Raw genomic sequence first — 21,737 nt, 5'->3', positions numbered from 1 at the left:
TGGGCAATAGAGAGAGCTATGAACAACTGCAGGATAGATTCTCGATACAGAATGTTCATACATAATATTTATAAGAAAGCTACAATGAAAATACAAATAGATGAGAAAACTAAAGCTATACCAATCAACAGAAGAGTTCGCCAGGGAGACGACGTTATTTCACCAAAGCTGTTCACACTGGGACTTGAAGACGTGTTCAGAGACATTAACTGGGTAGATAAAGGAATAAATGTTTATGGAAGAAAACTGAATGAAAACTGTCATTTGAGATATGCTGACGATATTGTAATATTCGCTACAAGTTTCGAAAAATTACAGACCATGATGACTCAACTATTTCAAGCTTCGGAAAAAGTAGGTCTTAAGATGAACTTGAAAAAACAAAAGTAATGACTAATACACCGAACATTACAAAAATAACGTTGAATGACATAGATTTAGAAACAGTAAGCGAATACATCTACCTGGGATAGATAATGAAAGTTAACAAAGAAAATCAAACTGCCGAAATTACTAGAAGAATAAGGTTAGCGTGGGCAGGATTTGGAAAACTGAGTTGGATCTTGAAAAACATTAAAATAGAACAATATTTGAGAACCAGAGTTTACGATCAGTGTATCCTCCCTGTACTTACGTATGGTTCACAGACTTGGACACTCACCAAGGCCAATATGGATAAAATAGTAAAGGCACAGAGAGCGATGGAAAGATCAATGCTAGGGGTGAGGCTCATAGACAAAAAAACAGATACATGGATTAGAAGCAAAACCAAAGTAAAAGACGCAGGAGAACATGCTGCCAAATTAAAATGGAGCTTCGCAGGACACAATGCCCGACTGAAGGATAAAAGATGGAATCACGAAATACAACAATGGAGACCTTGGTTAGGAAGAAGAAGTAGAGGAAAGCCACAAATGAGATGGGCTGATGTCATAAAGAAGTTTGGAGGACACAACTGGAAACAGGTGGCGCAAAATAGACAACACTGGATTGAATTGGGGGAGGCCTATGTCCAAAGTTGGATTACTGAAGGCTGAAGAAGAAGAAGAAATAAAAAGCTCTTACTAGAGAGATTGAAACCTATTATACAAATAATATATTAATAAACCCAATAATTAGATATGAGCTCATCAGAATCAAAACCTGGTAAATCCTAAATTTTTCGTCTTCCCTTTTTTTACACAGTTTCAAAGTTCAAGTATCTCTTAATCTACAGATACAGGCATAAGGTTTCGGCTCAAAACCTTCTAAATCATCTTCAAAATACCACTGAAATGTTAACATAGAATCAAACCCTGCTATGTCCATAGTTTTATGAACAATAAAATACTTCTTTTTCTTGTATATTTTGTAAGTTTTCCTATCAAAATTGTTGAATACCTACTTCTAGTGCATTAATTGCGCCTAAAAGCAGTTGAAAATGAGCAATATTATGTGGGCTTAGTATCGAAATCTGCTAAATCCAAACTAAAAGTACAAATTTCTGAAGACGTAATGCAGAAAAATTATTCTATACCAAATTAGTGTGCCATTTTATGACATTTATTGATGCCACTTTGATTAAGAAATGCCAAATACTTTTTGGGGAAATTTACATTTTTAATGTTTTTTTAGTCTCCTGAAAATTAAAAAAAATGGATCTAGCAGGTTTTGATTCTATAGGCCTCATATATTATAATTGTTGCAACACTGATATTGATTGATTTCATAAAAATATAAAAACAATATATTTTGAATATTTGTTCTCTTTGTTACAGCACATATTGAACGACCACAAAGACAAAACGGTACAGGAAGCTGGCATCAAGTGGACTCCTTTAGATAGACCTTCTATTATCATAAGCACCCTAAAAAATAAACCAATGTCGTTATTCGTCCAGGAAAGCGAAGACGACCTTCTTTTAGGTAAGGGTAAGAATAATATAATATTAATAATATCTTACTTATAAAATTGTTCTTACACTAATATTAGGTCGCTAAACATCTTTGAAATACACAAAACAAAAATCATACCAAACAATTGATTGACAGAAATGTTGAACATAGCCTAGCCTAAAGTATAACAAAATAAATGTTATGGAATGTAAAGCACTTTCAAAAGCTAGGTATATTCGTTAAGCTTTTAAAAATTAGATATAGTCCAGAAAGCCACTGCGCATCCGCTAGGAAAAATATTCTAATTCGGATTTTTTGCACAATCTTACTGAAAAAGGACTCCTTTTAACAAATTTGCATGTTGCCAGGACCAAAAGGTGGTCAAAAATTTTTTAAACGTTTTTTTTTTGTTTTTTTCCTAAAATTATTTTTTTTGCATGGAAAAAAGTTTTTTTAGGTTTTTTGGATCATTCCAAACAGAAAAGGTCTTTAGTGACTTTTCTCTAAAAATGATAGTTTTTGACATATAAGCGATTAAAAATTGAAAAATTGCGAAATCAGCCATTTTTAACCCTCAAAAACTATGTGAAAAACTGAAAATTTGAATGTTGCCAAGGTAGGTAGATATTCTTTAAACATCGATTGATTAAATCCCGAAGAGTTTTTTGCAATACAATATTCAAAACTCCTTTGTTTTTTAATTGCTAATCAAGCGTGCGCGACACTATTTTCCACCGACAGTATGGTGCAAATGAAAGGAATAAATTCGTTATTTCGTAAACCGGCGACTTTAATAAAAAATCCCGGAACAGGTCGATTTTTATTTTTAAGTTATGATATTGTGGCATATATGGTATACTAGTGACGTCATCCATCTGGGCGTGATGACACGTAATCTATGATTTTTTTAAATGAGAATAGGGGTAGTGTGGTAGCTCATTTGAAAGGTTCTTCAATTCTCTATTCAGTAATGTAAAAATTTACATAATTATTTATACAAGGTGTCCTTCTACTTCTTCTTTTGTCAAATAATTAATTTAATAAAAAAATTTTGGACACCCTGTATAAATAATTATGTAAATGTTTATATTACTGAATAGAGAATTGAAGAACCTTTTAAATGAGCTAGCACACGACCCCTATTCTCATTAAAAAAAATCATCGATTACGTCATCACGTCCAGATGGATGACGTCACTAGTATACCATATATGCCACAATATCATAACTTAAAAATAAAAATCGACCTGTTTCGGGATCTTTCCTTAAAGTCGCCGGTTTACGAAATAACGAATTTATTCCTTTCATTTGCACCATACTGTCGGTGGAAAATAGTGTCGCGCACGCTTGATTAGCAATTAAAAAACAAAGGAGTTTTGAATATTGTATTGCAAAAAACTCTTCGGGATTTCATTAATCGATGTTTAAGGAATATCCACCTACCTTGGCAACATTCAAATTTTCAGTTTTTCACATAGTTTTTGAGGGTTAAAAATGGCCGATTTCGCAATTTTTCAATTTTTAATCGCTTATATGTCAAAAACTATAATTTTTAGAGAAAAGTCACTAAAGACCTTTTCTGTTTGGAATGATCCAAAAAACCTAAAAAACTTTTTTCCATGCAAAAAAAATAATTTTAGGAAAAAAACAAGAAAAAAACGTTTAAAAAATTTTTGACCACCTTTTGGTCCTGGCAACATGCAAATTTGTTAAAAGGAGTCCTTTTTGAGTAAGATTGTGCAAAAAATCCGAATTAGAATATTTTTCCTAGCGGATGCGCAGTGGCTTTCTGGACTAATATATATTATTAATATAGTAAGAACTGATTTGTATTTATTTTTTGTTTTAAACATTTTAAATCCAGAATAGTAAAAATAATCAAAGAGATACCCTGGTGCTTAGGGTCACTGCTAAGGCACCTCATCTACTGGAGTTTCGAAGATTTTCGGCACTAAATTGATGCAAACAGATTAGTCGGGGGGTGTTTGAGGTTGCTACGCCAGAATCGACACCCGGTACACCTGGTGCCCAAGCTCATTGCTAAGACACGTCATCTTCTGGAGTTTCGAGGGTTTTAGTCACTAAATACATGTAAATAGATTACTAAGCGATTTTTGGGGTTGCTAAACACGAATACGCCATCAGAACTGATCCCCAGACCACCTGATGATCAGTGTTACTGCTAAGGCACTAGAGTTTCACGATATTCGATAAAATTATCGATATTGTATTGATATCGTATCGAAAACCAATACGATACCGATACAATACATACCTTAGCAATATTAATGTCAATACAATATTCATCTGAAATCAATACAATACTGTTGTATTGTCGATATAGGTCTGGATCACGCGTATGAAAAAAAAGTTGATTAATAGCAAGGACTTTTATATTTTTTAACTGTATCGAGTATTAAGATATACTTTTTAGCAGTTAAATGCAATAAAAAAATATTTTGATAATCATTGGATTATTTTCATCTCTTTTACTATATTTGAATATTATATGATCTCCTGCATCGTTTAAATGTGTTATAGGTGCTTCAGCGAGCCCCACAGCCGGAGAAGTTTCCAGCAGCACATGTGAAAGTGGCCAAGCGACGACGAATTACTGTGACTTCTACAAACCGTCATCGCGTCCTAGCTTGAAGCCCATTATAATAGAATCTACCAATTACGTAGGATTAGTCAACCAGGCCATGACTTGCTATCTAAATAGTTTGCTGCAGGCTCTTTACATGACTCCAGAGTTCCGGAACGCCCTATACAACTGGGAATTTGACGGTGTTAACGAATCGAGATCGATACCATACCAATTGCAAAAGTTGTTTTTGAACTTACAGACGTCTTCGAAATCTGCCGTAGAAACAACAGACTTAACCACAAGTTTCGGTTGGCAAAATAGTGATGCTTGGCATCAGCATGATATTCAAGAACTCTGTAGGTAAGTTTAATCTCATTTTAAGTTTCCGAACTACCAGAGTTTCGTACCAGAGGACATCTTTAACATCTGTTTTATCGGGAACGTCATCGTGAATGTTTGCAAGGCTATATTATCATGTATACTCAATAACTTCAATATTCATTTCAGTACTGTTTATTTTGCCGCATACTTTATATAAAAAAGATAAACTTTTCTAAATTTTGTGGGTAGCCCGTTTTCTCTGACGCGTAGTGTATTACATATTTTAATTATTAATTTAGCTATTGCGGTTGGGGCTATTGCTAGTGTATGTTTATTTCTGAGGAGCTTAGTTTTAATAGAATACGGCCGGTTTGCGCTCGACCGTTTTGCGCCCTTACCTGAATTCGACCGGTTTGCGCTTTGCAATTTTCATAATAGAAATATCTAACTACTATAGTTTCCTTAATCGGCCGATTTGCGCTCTCTTGCAATATAATTTTAATTTCATTCTACAATAATGGTCTGGTGAACCTAACTGACTCAAAATCTGTGGGGAAGGAGGAAGACCCAACCCTTCGGTCCTAACTTGACTTTCGGTATTTCCGTCTTTAGACATTAATTTTCGTAATATTATCAAGAACCACATACTTCAGTGAGATATTAAATTAAATTTAAATGTTAAAATAAAAGCTTACGCAATTTTTACTATATCTACAGGCTACAAGCAAGTAATTAAAACAAAATTATCCATGTTTCTATATGTGTTTCTATAATGAGAATTATAAAAAAAATAGGCATTGAAATCTAAAAGCCGTGATTTTTTTAGCATTATAAAGTGAGTACAAAGACATACATAAGATTTTTTTGTGTTTCCACCTTCCAATTGCTGTGCACATCATCTAGACTATATCCATTTTTTTTATAGTTTTATAATTTTTTAAAACTAATTTTACTAGCCTAACCGTTACCTGATCGTTATGGTAGAATAAAATTAAACGTCGATTACAAGAGAGCGCAAAACGGTCGATATAAGAAAATAATTAGCTATACATCTCCATTAAGAAAAAGCGCAAACCGGCCGATTTCAGGTAAGGGCGCAAAACGATCGAGCGCATACCGGCCGACACCGTTTTAATATACTGATATTTATATTTTTATTAACAGTTTTATTATTTTTAGAGTAATGTTTGACGCTCTGGAACAAAAATTCAAGGACACCAAACAGGCAAACCTGATCAACGACCTATACGAAGGAAAAATGTTAGATTACGTCAAATGTTTGGAATGTGGCACCGAAAAATCAAGAGAAGACACATTTTTGGATATTCCTCTGCCGGTACGACCCTTTGGAAATGCGGTGGCCTATAATAGCGTTGAAGAAGCCCTTAGAGCGTTCGTTCAACCAGAAACGTTAGACGGAAATAATCAGTATCATTGCGAAAAATGCAATAAGAAATGTGACGCTCATAAAGGGTTGAAGTTTACGAAGTTTCCATATTTGCTCACGTTGCATTTAAAAAGATTCGATTTTGATTATACTACTATGCATCGAATTAAACTCAATGACAAGTAAGTACTTGATTAATTTAAAATTTCATCATTTTTCATTTATAAACACTTCTACAACAAAGAAGGTAAATACTGTCGGCCGTGGATAAGACCATATCCGCCGTGTGCAAGTACTTGGAGGGGATACGAGAAACGATCGTGCGTGAATAGCGGAGAAATATTGCAACTTTCTTAAATAATTTATTGTCAATTGAAATTGTCAAATTGACGTATATTTCATATCTACTGTCAATGAAGAAGAAAAATTATATGTTGCTCCACAATATTGATATGTAGAGAGCGGAATATATGCAAAGTGCATATAGATGCATATATTGCATATTTTCAGACAACAAACACAACATTGCATATTTAAGCTAAACACGATTTATTTTGCATATTTTAAAAATAAATTATATAAAAGTTTAAAATTTTCCTCTCTTAGTTGGAATTTTATAACTTCGATATGAACGAGCTCGTTATTTATCTATCTATCGCTCATTATTATCTATCTGGACATTCCCATTACTACCTGAATTTAACAATTATGGGTGTTCCCAGAAAAATATTATTTTATTAGCGTAGCAAGTCGTAGGTACCTACCTGCTTTTAAGGGTCTAATATTTATTTTGTCAGTTTCCGGCCAACATTTGTTTAAAGTAAACGTTGTATCGTATTTAGTGTTTTTGAAGTGATTGGTATATATTAAATTTAAATATGTCTACCATTCAAAAAAGTGCTTGGATAAAGTGTTTTCCCGAGTTAAAGCTAAGTGGAGACAAAGTATTTTGCAAGGCCTGTTCCAAAATCGTAAGTTACATTCATTTTCTAAAGAACTTATGTTCATAAAAGTTAATTTTAGTTTTTTACCAGATCTAATAAAGTCATTAGAACAAAGGAATTTACAATTAAGTGATTCGGTTAATCTTGTTAACACTTTTTCTGCTCATTGTCAAAAAATTCCCGGAAATACAGGGATTACAATTAGAAATAAATTAAAAAATGTTTTAGAAAAAAATGAGGGCTTCGATTGTTTGAGGAAAGTTGTACGTATTTTTGAAGGCAACTTTTCTGAAGATCTTACGACTTGGAAAATTAGTTTACTGCCTAAATTAAAATATTGTCCTATAACATCAGTAGATGTAGAACGAACTTTTTTTTTTTTTTTTTTTATTGTTATCAGCATCAACCACTTTGGGTTATTATCTGTACTGTCATTGATACATGGTTACTTAAATCTAATAGCATTTTGATTAGGTATTACATAAGTTCACATTTAGGTAGCAATATCATAATTTACAAATTAAGAATGGGGTTTATAAAATGTTAACAGTGGTTATAGTTTGTTTAAAACATTAATGTCTTTCAAATAATTAAACAAATGCGTAAGCTTACAGTGTGATCCTAAGGCTGCTTTTATATTGAGAGGTATGGAGTGTTTTTGTCTTTCATTAAGATATTTAGGACACTCTATTAATATATGTGTTACATTGATGTCGCAATTACACAGGTCACAAATAGGGCGATTTGACTTGGAGATTAGGTAGCTGTGAGTAAGTCTGCTATGCCCTATGCGTAAACGATTTAGCTTCACAAACAGCTGGCGATTTAGGTCTATCTCACACCAAGGTTCAATTCAGGGCTTTATTGTGTGTAGAGATGATTGTGAAAGTTTCCATTCGTTTTCCCATTTGTTTAACACTTTTTCTTTAAGGAATGGTTTGTAATCGGAAACAGGCACTAAGTTCACTAACACTGAAGACGCACTGTGTATTGCTTCTCTGGCATGGAAATCTGCTTTTTCGTTTCCTTGGAAGTCCAATGTGTGATGGAACCCATATAAAGCTTACTTGCTGCATCGTGTTCCTTAGTAAATGTAATTGTTCTTTTATTAAAATACTTATAGGATTACTTGTATATAACTGTTCTATCGTATGTAATGCACTGAGAGAGTCGGTAATTATGACAGATTTTGGAATTTTTTGAGTACGAATGTGAATGAGGGCTTGCAGAATTGAATATAGTTCTCCAGAGTAAATACTACAAGTGGAAGATAATTTAAATTGTAATATAGTGTTTGAATCTACAACTGCCGATCCCACACCATCAGCAGTCTTAGATGAATCTGTATAAATATAACAATGATCTGGGAAAGAAGCAAGTATGTTGAGAAAAGATTGATTAATTGTTGCATGGGGGGTATCAAGCTTATTGTATTTAGAAAGAGTTAGATCACATATTGCAGGAGGAAAGGTCCAGGGCGGAGAAGTAACTTTATTTGTCTGATTAAAAAATTTTGGGAATTGAATATTATTGAGAGAGAGATATTTTCTGATTCTCTCGTAAAAGGGGGGGTTAGTTCTTTTTTTATTTACATAAGTTTCTTTGAAACGTTCTGCAATAGTGTGGTGGAAAGTGGGATGCGATTCTATTGCATATATGGATGATGCGTAGACTAATGACAAGTACATTCTTCGGAAATTTAAAGGTGGTTCTCCGGTTAAACATTGTAAACTATTAATGGGGCTAGTACAGAATGCTCCTGTGGCTATTCTTAATGCTGTATTTTGTATGACTTCTAGTTGAGCAAGAAGTGTCTTCTTTGCAGATGAGTATACAATTGATCCATAATCGAGTTTGGATCGTACTAGAGATTTGTAAATAAGAATCAAACTTTTACAATCTGAACCCCAATTACGATTGCACAGTGTACGCATTAAATTGAGACCAGATTGACAGGATTGTTTAATGTGCATAATGTGGTACTTCCAAGATAGTTTTTTATCAAAGATCATTCCTAGAAATTTTAAGTGTTCCACATAAGTTAAGTTGTTTCCATATAACTGAAGATCTGGAGTTGTAGACTGCCGTTTTTTTGAAAATAAAATACATTTAGTTTTGGTTGTAGAGAATTGCAATCCTACAGCTTTCGACCAGTTTTCAAGGTGATTTAATGCACATTGTAAATTTTTCTGTATAGAAAGAATATTTTTTCCTCTTGAATATATGACTAAATCGTCAGCGTATAATCTCGCTTTAACAAGTTGTGGAAAGTTTTCTAAGATTTTGTTTATTGCTACTAAGAATAGTGTTGAACTAATAACAGATCCTTGAGGTGTTCCATTTGTTTGGTCTTTAGTGCTGGATAGTGTACCATTTATCTTAACCTTAAATTGTCTCTTACTAAGAAAATTTTGAATGAAATATAGCATGTTACCTTTGACGCCCCACTGACTTAGTGTGTTAAGAATGTCGTATCTCCAAGCCATGTCAAACGCTTTTGTTATATCGAAAAAAACCGCAAGACATTCCTGTCCAATTGCAAACGATTCATTTATCTCGGATTCTAGGCCAATTAAATTATCTATAGTGGATCTGTTCCTGCGAAAGCCGCTTTGTTCATTGATTATTAATTTATTATTTTCCAAAAACCACCTTAGTCTATTATTCACCATTTTTTCCAAGATTTTACACATTGTGTTGGTAAGCGAAATTGGCCTATAGGATTCGGGATCAGTTCGTGGTTTATTTGGTTTTAGTAATGGAACTATTATCGCCTGCGTCCATTTTGTGGGAAACTCATTATTAGTCCAAATTCTGTTGTATAGGTTAAGAAGATATTGCTTTCCATTATCTGGTAGATTTTGTAAGAAACTAACAGGAATATCGTCTGGTCCTGGCGCCGATTTTTTGCTGGTACTTAAAGAGTGATTAAGCTCTTCCATGGTAAATGCTATATTAAGAGGATTATCTTCAATGCAATTAAAATCTATTAATTTATTTTCCGAAATCATCTTGGTATTGATAAATTCTTTAGAAAAGTTGTTATTGCTGGAGTTCATTTCAAATTGTTTTGCTAATAAATCTGCTATTTCGTTATTAGATGTTACTATCTGTTTGTTATTGCATAGAAATGGAATCGTTTTATAGGTATTACTTCCAGATATTTTTCTAACTTTTTCCCATACGGTGCTTATAGGCATAGTGGAATTAATAGAGGACATAAATTCTTGCCAAGATTTTTTTTTTCTGTTCTTTTTAGTTATGTATCTAGCTTGAGCCCGTAACTTCTTATTTTCTATAGTATTTTCAAGTGTTTTGTGACGTTTCAATTTGTTAAAGGATTTTTTATATTTCTTTATTATATCAGTACACTCTGCGTTCCACCATGGTAATGAATTTCTTTTATATAGAGTTTGTGTTTTACCTATATGATTTTCACCGGCAAGATGGATTAATGATATAAACGAATTCAAAAGTTCATCTATATGATGATTTTCGGTGACTTCTTTTAAGCTATGGCAGTTCTGTTGAATATACTTTTTGAATAAATACCAATCGGCATTCTTTAGATTCCATTTTGGAATTGGGGTTGTATTAGTATCTTCATAATTACTGTTAAAAGAGACTTTAATAGGATAATGATCACTTCCAAATAAAAACGGAATTACATCCCATGAAAATTTTGCTGACAGTACAGGATCACATAATGACAGGTCGATAGCTGATGAAGTACCTGTATGAATATTATATCTTGTTGATTGTCCATCATTCAGTACGTTTAGGTTTTTTGAGGTAATTATGTTTTCTAAAATTTTGCCCTTGGAATTTATTCCAAGAGATCCCCATATTGGATTATGGCTGTTAAAATCACCAACGATTATTCTGGGAGTGGGAATCTGATCTAATACATCTGAAATATCTGCTTCTGTGATAGGTAAGTCAGGTGGAATATAAATATTACAGATATTCATTTTTTGTGGAAAGGACACTGATACTCCTATTACTTCTAAATTACTATTGATTACTAATGCTTCTGATTCATATTTTTTGTTAACATACGTAACAACTCCTCCACTAGCGATATTTGCGTTGTCTCGGTTTTTATGGAAACAAGAATAATTCTTCATGTCATAACTATGATATCCTTTAAAGTTTGTTTCTTGTAAACATATTATTGATGGTGAGATTATTGAACATAAATGTTTAAGCATTTCTAAACGGGGATAAAACCCGTTAACATTCCATTGTAGTATCGGTTCGAAGATTTTAGTTTATTTCTGGAGCTGAATTTGTCGAACAATCACTATCTTGATAAGCGGGATCGTCTAGCATTTTTTCGATTTTGTTTATTAATTTAGTGCATTTGGTTTTCATGCTTTTTTCTGTAAAATATGGCTTAATTGTTGTTAACATGTAAATAAAGTTGGGTATATCCGTTGTGTATGTTTGTAATAAACTAATGGGATCAGTCGAGCTAGTATAATTTTCAAAAAAGTCAAGTGTTTGTTCATATGTTAAGTTAAAATTATTTGACGTATCGTGAAATACTGTTTTTGTTGGCATCATTATTTCCTGAATTGATCTGGTAGATTCAGTTTGCTTTTTTTGTTTCTTTTTGGTTTGTGTTGGTACTTTAAATTCTTTATTTAATTCTTCAGTGGGAGATGGAGTAGTATTAATTTCCGAAATTGTTCTCTTATTGGTCGTTGACTGATCCTTAGATATACAATTAGTTTCCATAATTAATACGGGGGGCATTAAATTAGTATCTGTTTGTTGGTTAAGTGAAGGTTCGGCATTAGAATTACTGACTGGATGATTTGGTTCCATTTCTAGGGGTGATGGAATAGACTTGGGGGATTCTTGTGGTTGTTGTTGTATTGGTTGTTGTTGTATTGGTTGTTGTTGTTGTATTGGTTGTTGTTGTATTGTTTGTTGTTGCATTGGTTGTTGTTGTATTGGTTGTTGTTGTATTGGTTGTTGCGGTTGGTGTTGGATATGAGAGGAATCGTTTTGTTGATTATGATTTGAACAATTTGCTGCAATGTGACCTGTGTTTTTACAGATAAAACATGAAGGTTTATCTAAACTTAAATATATGCGATACGAAGTTTGATCATATGTCATTAAGAAAGAAGAGGGAAGGTCTATATCTGCAAGTGGTTGAATATAAGTTTGTCTTCTAAAACTGAGGACGTGTTGAAATTCTGGAAGTTGACTACCGATTCTAAGGAAGGTTAAAGGTGACATTAATTTAAGACCGAATTTGGTTAACTCATTCTCTATTAGAATATGTGGAATAGAAGGGCAAACACCCGATAGTAACAGTCTTTCGTTTGGAGTTATCAATTTTCGTGCTTTTAGATTTTCGCCTTTAATTGTTATTTCTGCTGGACCGGACATAAATTTTTCCACCAGGGATTCGCTGGAGAGATAAATACATATTCTGTTATTTGATAGCCTTGATGAAAATAAAATATTCCGTGGATGAACAACTTCACCAAGTGCTATTAAGTACTCTTCTATTTTAGTATCAGGTAGCGAATTAAATAAAATTGCTTGCAGCTTTGAAGGAAATTGAATTGAAGAAGCATTGTTAAGCACAGTTGAATATGAGGTTTTGTTTTGAGGTTGTTGATGATCTTCAGTCATGATTGTTGACAAATTAGTTAGGTCGGATCTGGTATCATTTGGTATACTCATTAGTAATTATGAACCAGTTTCAGAACCAGAACTAGTTCCGAGAACTGGCCTTTCGGCCGTCACTTAACCTTACAAACGGTATGCTTTGTAATGTTTTGAATAAATAAATAATAAAAACTCACTGGTTTATTCCGTAAGGTAACTGCACTATATACTATTACTTTTTGCTTATTTTCAAGTTTATTTGGATATAAACTACTTGAAAAAAGATGATTTTTTGGGACTGAAATGTAAACACAGTTTGTGTTACCATGTTCAGGACCGGACTCCAGCGAACTTTTTCTGTGTCCAAACACGTTTTTAGTGATAACAGGCAAAAGTTGCTAGTTGAAAATTTTGAAAAATATTTGATTATAAATTCATACTATAATTTAGATTCTTAATTTAATTATAATATCAGTTTTTGTGTGTCATTTCATTTGTTTTTATGTGAAAAATAAATATGTATTAAACATAAATGTAGGTTGAATTTTTTAAACATAAATGTTTATATTTAATATATTGTTTTATTTTTGAGTATTTTTAATATGCATTTGCATATTTAGACAAATTTAGAAAAAATACCTGCATATTTTTAGTAAAAGTAATGCATATATATGCGCATATTTTGGTAATGTTGTGTTGCATATATTCCGCTCTCTATTGATATGATATGCAATTATTATATAAAAGTAAATTTAATTAATTGTATTTTGCTTGTAGTAGTGCATTTTAATAATTAATTTTATTTACTACATAGCCTTCACGATCCAAACCTAAACGAAAGCGAACGTATTTAAACCTATACGATCAACTTGATACCAGGGAAGGCGAAGCAAAGATATATAAAATAGCCAAACAGAGAGCAAGGAAAGCAAGAAATTTTAATCAGAGTAGATGTATCCGAGATGAAAATAATAAAATACTAATTCATGAAAAGGATGTCAAAAAGAGATGGAGAAAGTATTTTGACAGTTTATTAAATGAAGAATTTGACAGACAGCCTGTGGAGTTTACGGAGACAGTAACAGCAATGGTTACCAGAATAACAAACGAGGAAGTGGCTCAAGCGTTTCAAAAAATAAAGAAAGGAAGAGCAGTCAGACCAGATGATATTCCTGGGGATGTATGGAGAGCATTGAGAGAGACAGGAGTAAGTTGGCTAGCAGGTCTATTTAATAGAATTATGGAAGTTGGACAAATGCCAGACGAATGGAGAAGCAGTATATTAGTACCTGTCTACAAAAACAAGGGAGACATACAACAGTGTACAAACTACAGGGCTATAAAACTACTTAGCCACACCATGAAAATATGGGAGAGAGTAATTGATAGACGGATACGTGAAGAAACCAAAATATCCGATAATAAATTTGGCTTTATGCAGGGCAGATTTTAGGCATATGCAATTTTCATTGTAAGGCAACTGATGGAAAAATACAGGAATAAAGAGACCAACGCTCATAATTGCTCTTGAGAAAGCATATGATAAAGTTCCTCGAGAGATTCTGTGGTAGGCACTTAATAAGAAAGGAGTCCCTGGCGAATATGTAAATATTGTGAGAGATACGTATGAGGGAGTAACGACTAGTGTTAGAACAGGTGTGGGAGAGACTGATAAATTTCAGGTGAAAGTAGGATTGCACCAAGGCTCGGTGCTTAGTCCTTATTTATTCTCATTAGTTTTGGTCCAGATAACAGCGAAACTACAGGGTAGTATTCCATGGTGCCTAATGTATGCTGATGATGTAGTGTTAATAGGAAATAGTGAAAGAGACTGGAACAGTGGAGACAAGCTCTGGAGGAAAAAGGTTTAAAACTTAGTAGGACAAAAACAGAGTATTTGGAATGTTCATTCAAAGATGGAGTTGCTACAAATAAAATGGTATCTTTGGATGGTGAAATGATTGTGAAAAGCAATAGTTTTAAGTACCTAGGATCGGTATTGCAGAGTAATGGTGAAATAGATGGAGATGCATGCAGTAGAATTAGGGCTGGATGGATGAAGTGGAAAGAAACGAGTGGTGTGTTGTGTGACAGAAGAATTCCAATGAAGCTGAAGGGAAAATTCTATAAAACAGCCATAAGACCGGCTATGATCTACGGAACTGAATGTTGGGCAGTGAAAAAGAAAGAGGAACAACGAATGCATGTAGCGGAAATGAGAATGCTTAGATGGATGAGTGGAGTGACAAAGAAGGATACAATTAGAAATGAGTATATTAGGGGAAGTCTAGATGTGGCACCAATTGATGCCAAAATGAGAGAGCATAGGTTAAGATGGTTTTGTCATGTTCAACGTCGAGAGGTTAATCACCCAATACGAAGAATAGCTGAAGTGCAGATTCCTGGAAGGAGTAGGAGAGGAAGACCAAAGAAGACCTGGGGGGAGACGATAAGGCAGGACATATTAGTAAAGGGGATTAACATTGATATGACCCAAGATAGAATTGTGTGGAGAAATGCAATTAGGGAAGCCGACCCCGCATAGGGATAAGGCAAAGAGAATGATGAATTTTATTTACTACATACAATTGTTTACCTTTTAATAACATAACCTTAATATTACTTTTTCTGCTTATATTTTTTTTGGGCTATGGCCTTGACAATTGTCCTGTAACCAGGACCAATATGATTGGCCAATATAATTAAAAGTGCGAAAAATGTTGCCGAGCTATGAAACCAGCTGTTGCTTTTCCGAACTTGCACGGTCCCAATACGTAAATATAACCATGTACGTATAGCAGCGTGTAGAGCGAAGTAACGACATCTTTTTTTATCTCATGGATTCTGCTTCACTCTTACTTACAACAAGAGGAAGGTTTATTAGTCAGTTGAGAGTAAGACGAAGACTGGAGGAAAATAATCTGACTCCTCGAGTATCTGCAATTGGTGAAAAACTCACTGCAGCTCATCGTCAAGCACACATGCGTTTTGCACAGGATTATCTGAACTGGACGTTGGAACAATGGGAATCTGTTCTGTTCTCAGATGAGACCAGAATATTTTTTTATGGTAGCGACCGAAGAAAGAAAGTACTGAAGACGAGGAGAGCGATTTGCAAAATGGTGCATTAAAGAACGGAGTCTTTATGGAGGTAGTTACTGCATGATCTAGGGTGCAATTTCTATGGGGGTACGAACCGACTTCACTTCTAGGGTAACCGTCTTCACGAGCGAGCAGGTTTACTGGATGCTAGGGCAGCATTGAGGAGATTTTAGCAATGCATTGTGGTACTTTACGTTGACTACATTGGGGACAAATTTATTTTTATGCAGGACAATGCAAGGCAACATACCTCAAAAATCGTGCAAGATTACATTCCCAAAGTCGGTTTTCAGGTCATGGAATGTCCAGCTCGCAGTCCAAACGTCAATCCTATAGAAAGTTTATGGAATTAGCTAAAAAATAATTCGAGCTAGACTTCCGCTTCGAGCTTCTAATTCGATCCCAGAGCGTATTGTCTCAATAGAAGGAGAGTGGCTTAACATCCCACAAGAAACAATAGCGAACTTGATTAGACCTATGCATAATCGTATCAGAGCAGTTATTAATGCAGGAGGAGGCCATACCTATTATTAAAGCATTAATTGTTCAATTTTGAATTGTCAAATACCCTTTTTGTGTCAGCAGTAAAAAAAGTTAATTTGCTTGATGCAGTCATTTTTCAATGTTAAACATAAGAAGTCGAAAAAATTGTCATAAATGTATGCTCATATTAAGCGCTAACACAGACGGGGCGGCGTACATCGACTGAACCCCCGCTGAGATGTCGAAAGCGACGCATCCCTTACTATACTTTGATGCAGTGACACACACCAGGCGCTCTTAAAATTTTCGTTGCAGCGGCGTTCGCGCGACCCATCCTAGAAACCATATGTTGCCCAGTCGGTTTTACGACTTCGACGGCATATCATATATGCGTGTATAGTGGTACAATACAGACGTTTGAGCTGTTTTCTAGCGAATTCTGTTGTGAGTGTTGCCAAATCTTGTTTAATGATGGAAATTACAGACTCGAACTATATTTTTACTTGAATTTTTTACTTCCATATCAAATTATTTTTATATGGGACTTATTGTATTTTTAATTTTTTTATCTTATAGCTTAAAGGGCAACTTAATTAGGTACATTTCTATCTGGAAAAAAGTAATCTACTAAATAAATTATTTTTCAAACTCTTTGAACTGAATTTCACAAACAGTTAAACAGAATTTTCAAATCTGTAACCATTGACTAGTTTGACTTGACTTGAGTTATTTGTCAGAAGGATTGACTTTAATAAAAATAAAGTTATTGACTCCATAAAAATAAAAATAAAAAGCAATTATCGTACCTTATTTATTATTTTATTTATTATGCTCTTATTAATAACTTGTAAATATAATTTTATTTGATGTCTATTATGTAAACATTGCTGAACTATGGTTCTCCACTATATCCTATTTTTCGCCTTCTCTTTCCAGTGTATAATTTCCATCGATACTATAAATATATTCCTGAAACTTTCTTGCAGTCTTTTTCTTGGTCTACCTCGTCTCCTAGTCCCAATTGGTCTTCGTAGCAGTACCATCTTTGGCATTCGTTCCTTATCCATCCCCTCGACGTGACCTGTCCACCTGATTCTTTATGACTTTGTGTATCTCGTTATACTTGGTTCCTTGTAAAGCATCCTTAATTCTTGATTGGTGCTTCTATGACAGCCGTCTTCTGTATCTGTATTCTTTCCCCTGAAAATAGCTCTCAGTATGTTCGGTTCTAAACTCTCTATCATTTCTTCTTCTGTTTTATTTAGCACCCATGTCTCACATCTGTAGGTGACTGTTTCTCTTATTACGGTTTTGTATATTCTGGTTTTCGTCTTTCTCGATACTTACTTTGACTTTATTTTGAATAATTTTTTTGTTAATATTAATTTGTGAAACATCCCTATTTCCCAATTAATGGGGTATAATAAAGGGGCATCAATTTAACACCTGTATTTGCTTAGTGGCGTACCATAGAATGGACAACCTCTTAGCGTTATAAATAGTTTTTCTTAGGTGATATGCTTTCCCTCATAACGGTGTTATTTCTGCTCTTTAATACTTACTACTAACGCCTGAAAAGATTTTTTAGACATTCTTGTAAAATTAAAACACTTCTCTGTGTCTTTATTATATTAATTTCGTTATATAATGTGTAAAAAATTCCTTATACTTTCGTTCCTTTATGATAGAATGTATCCAATATGTGCGTTTCTTTTTTTCTTTAATCTAAGGTAAAGTAAACTTGCATTTATTACAAAAGACAAATCGTCATAACTTTCAGACATCGTATCGTACAGCAGCCAACACGCGACTAACTTTGGCAACAACGAAATACAAATACTTTAAATCGTAGCATAGTTGCCGCTGTTACACCGCGCCATGTGTTTTAAGCTGCCTCGACGTCGACATGACGCGCGCCGCCTGGTGTGTCCTTGCTTTAAAGTATATTAAATTTTCTTTCAAGCAGTAGGTATATCCCTTTTTTTGATCCGAGTAAGTGTTTCTGAAAAAAATATAGTCAAGTCAAAAGTTTAAAGTGGGCCGATTTCTATTTATATAAAACAGTATGAAGCTTCACGCTAGTCTACAGTACCACCAAATTTATTACTTTTTTTGCACTTCTTGTGGTACCTATCCGTTTCCGATGTTGGTACTCATTTTTTACTAAAAATGTTTAATTTATTTTCAGGGTTGTGTTTTCAGAAAAACTAAATTTAAATTCGTTTATCGTTACGCCCCGATCGGAGAATGAAACAGTCGAAGACAGAGAAAATGTTGTCAAGTGTGATGATTGTAGTACAACCGATTCGGGGTCAGCAGACGATGAAAGCTGTCAAGGAACAGATGTATCCTCTACAGCTAACGGCCAGGACGACAATTGTGCAGATAGCGATGAAGGTATGGTTTGATTAATAAGTAATATGTACAACATTTAGTTGTTCTTTATTTCTGTTCTTATTCGCTGTTACCGAATTTGGTGAACACTATGGTTATTTAAAACATGTAACGGGTAACTCTGTTAGATACCAGACTTAGTAAAAGACAAGTTTAATTTAAATAAAAACTTATTGTGCATAAATAAATAACAAAATAAAAATAAAGATTTGTTCAATAAAATCTCAATTCCACGAAGTTTTCGATAATGCCAAGACAAACTGTTGATTACTTGCGAACCAATAAATACAGTTAATTGATGTGACAATGCGATGCGTTATTTAGTACACATACACGCATCAAAGAGGAAGAACGGACGATTAGGATAGAGATGGGAGAGACCAATCAACACTAGATCCGGTAAGGAACGGTTCGGCGATTAATCAATACTTAATGGCCTATTTAGTACTCGTTGATCCTAGTGGAAAGTAAGGTGAGAGTGTCCGTGGACGGAGCATTTTCAAGCCATTGGCGCGAGCTTGCGACGCCATCGTTACAAATAACATCCTTGGATTTTTTAGCCTCAAACCTCAAACGCATGCTGTTATCCCGTATCGTGCATTTACTACCATATTTTATGTCGAATATATTCTAAGTTTCGCTTTTTTATTACCTACCTACCAGGACAAGTTCATCTTCAAACAAACAAAGACGATAATATCGTCTTATATTTAGTGTTGAAAAATTCTCGAGAATGAAAAATCGGAGAATATTCTCGATATTGAGAATTTTCTGAGAATGAACCCCATGACGCACTTAAGAATATTGTTGAGGATGAAAAATAGCGTTTTAAAAATCATGATCTTATATACAAAATTATGAGACGAAACAACAGTGTTCTTTGTATATAGAAAAATACAAAAACAACAGAAAACACAAAATTTCTTTGATAAAAAAATTAAATTTTCTTCTTAACGGCAAATAATCGATGTGGTATGATAAAAGATGAGACCTCAGATTCAGAATCTATTTCTATCATTAGCTCATCCTAATCATCTACAATCTGCATTTCAATGTACTGATGAGTTGTGGGATTTTGTTTTTCACGAGTCGCCAGCTCAGTCATGGATTGGTCTACGTCTAAAAATTTTAAATTGTGAGCAATTAAAGTTACCCCACCAGCCCGTTCAGCAGTGAGCCGGTTTCTTTTAGATGAGTGGATAAAATAACCATAAGTACTGAAACTTCTTTCAGTCGCTGCACTGGATGAAGGCATTCTTAATATATCAACTACTATTTTAGTTAATTTTGTTCCGAAACATGTACCTTTTCACCATATTTTAAGTCTAGTTTTTCAATTGATTTTACAACGTATGGTTTTCCAAAAAATCCCTCCTTAGACCAATAAAATGCCAAATCTGCCATTATTTCAGCCGACTCATCACCTTTAAAGTTTCTAAATTATCTACAAACTCAGTTTCCTCAACTTGTTCTTCTCTGCTTAAATGAACACTATTCTAAATATTTGCACGTTAATATTGCACTAAAACAATAAATATTGACACTGTAAACACCCTTGCTAGTGGTTCATGGGATTGGCAAAAACAATATACCTACATATTTTTTAAATTATAGTAATTTGACCCGTATCTAGTTTTTATTTTGGTTTCGGTTTTTGAAAATATAGAAAATTTTTGCCGAGAATATTCTGGAGAAAATTTTCTGGCCGAGAATATTCTCGTTCTCGAGAATATTCTCTTGAGAATATTCTCTTCTAACATCACTACTTATATTATAAGAAAGGCATGTCTACCAAAAATCCAAGAGAACCGTTGTAAATCTCTATAGTTGCTGTTCATTACAACTGTTCACTGTTACAACTGTCACTTTCGTCACTTCGTAAGATCACCTATTTGAGAACATACCAGACAACCAATTTTATTTTAAGGAACACAGCTGCTTAGTGGAATAATCCAATACCGACTCATACCAACCGGTTTAAAGAGAAAACCTGTCTCTTTTCGGCAGTCAGATGAATATTATAATCTTATTTTACACATTTTTTTCTATTGTTTTTTCGTTAATATGTGACTGCTGTCACAAGTTGTCATCTTCTAGTTTCTTAAAAAGTTATATTAAAATTTTATTTTAAACGCATAATTTTTTGAAATATTATATTAGAAGGGTCTTTTGAAATTGCTTATTACGAATATAACTTCTTTTTGAAGTACAATAATTAGAACCTATTACTTATGTACAACCACCAATACATACTCAACAACCGCCAGAATCATCTAATATGCGTTATTTCATACTTTTACGTTAGTCGCAGGACTATGCAGAACTCTGTACTTTTTGAATATATCTTTACAAAATTTTGATTATTTCAAGTATTTTTTACTATTTATTCATAACAAACTTTATGTATTGATTGATATCAAATCTTAAGTCAACTTATATGTTACATTAATACATGCTTGACAAATAGTATGGTATAACTAGACCCAAACCCAGACATCCAAACTGAAAGTTATCCTTCAATACAAAATGTTCTATATGATCCACATATTGTCCAGTAAAAAGTTACACCATTTTGAGCGTCGAGTTTGGGTGGGAGGTGGGGGTCAAGTCTATAATGTAGTAGTTTTTTACGTTTTTCGTCAATTTTTTTAAAAATATGCGGTTTAGCGTGAACAATGTTCTACATTTAATTTTAAACAAAAAAGGTCCGATGCATAATCCTTCTAAAACGAACGGTTCCAAAGTTACGGAGGTAGTATAGTACAATTAGTCCAAAAAAAGTCCCAACCCCATTATCCAAAATAACAGTTTTCCTCCAATATCAAATTGTTTTATATCGTCCACATATTGTTCAGTAAAAAGTTACACCATTTTGAGCGTCGGGTTTGGGGGTGGGGGAGTGGAGAAGGCGGTAAATTAGTAATTTTTTACGTTGTTAGTCAATATGTCTTAACCTAAGCGGTTTAGCGCGAACAATATTCTATACAAAAATGTTTTACATTAAATTTGAAACGAAA

At 33.8% G+C, this 21,737-nt stretch overlaps 1 protein-coding gene across 4 annotated transcripts in view; it reads left to right on the top strand.

Moving 5' to 3' along the window:
• The window catches only part of LOC126881126 (ubiquitin carboxyl-terminal hydrolase 47), a 138,640-nt gene that overhangs the window by 44,063 nt on the left and 72,840 nt on the right, over positions 1-21,737 (top strand). For all 4 annotated transcript variants that reach the window (XM_050645186.1, XM_050645185.1, XM_050645187.1 and 1 more), the window contains 4 exons: positions 1,758-1,905; positions 4,416-4,821; positions 5,962-6,351; positions 18,515-18,723. In XM_050645186.1, the coding sequence (XP_050501143.1) occupies positions 1,758-1,905; positions 4,416-4,821; positions 5,962-6,351; positions 18,515-18,723 (1,153 nt within the window). The remainder of the gene's footprint in view (positions 1-1,757; positions 1,906-4,415; positions 4,822-5,961; positions 6,352-18,514; positions 18,724-21,737) is intronic.

The sequence above is a fragment of the Diabrotica virgifera genome, chromosome 3, assembly GCF_917563875.1.
Source record: "Diabrotica virgifera virgifera chromosome 3, PGI_DIABVI_V3a".
NCBI lineage: Eukaryota > Metazoa > Arthropoda > Insecta > Coleoptera > Chrysomelidae > Diabrotica > Diabrotica virgifera.
This window is presented reverse-complemented; position numbering and strand designations above follow the sequence as displayed.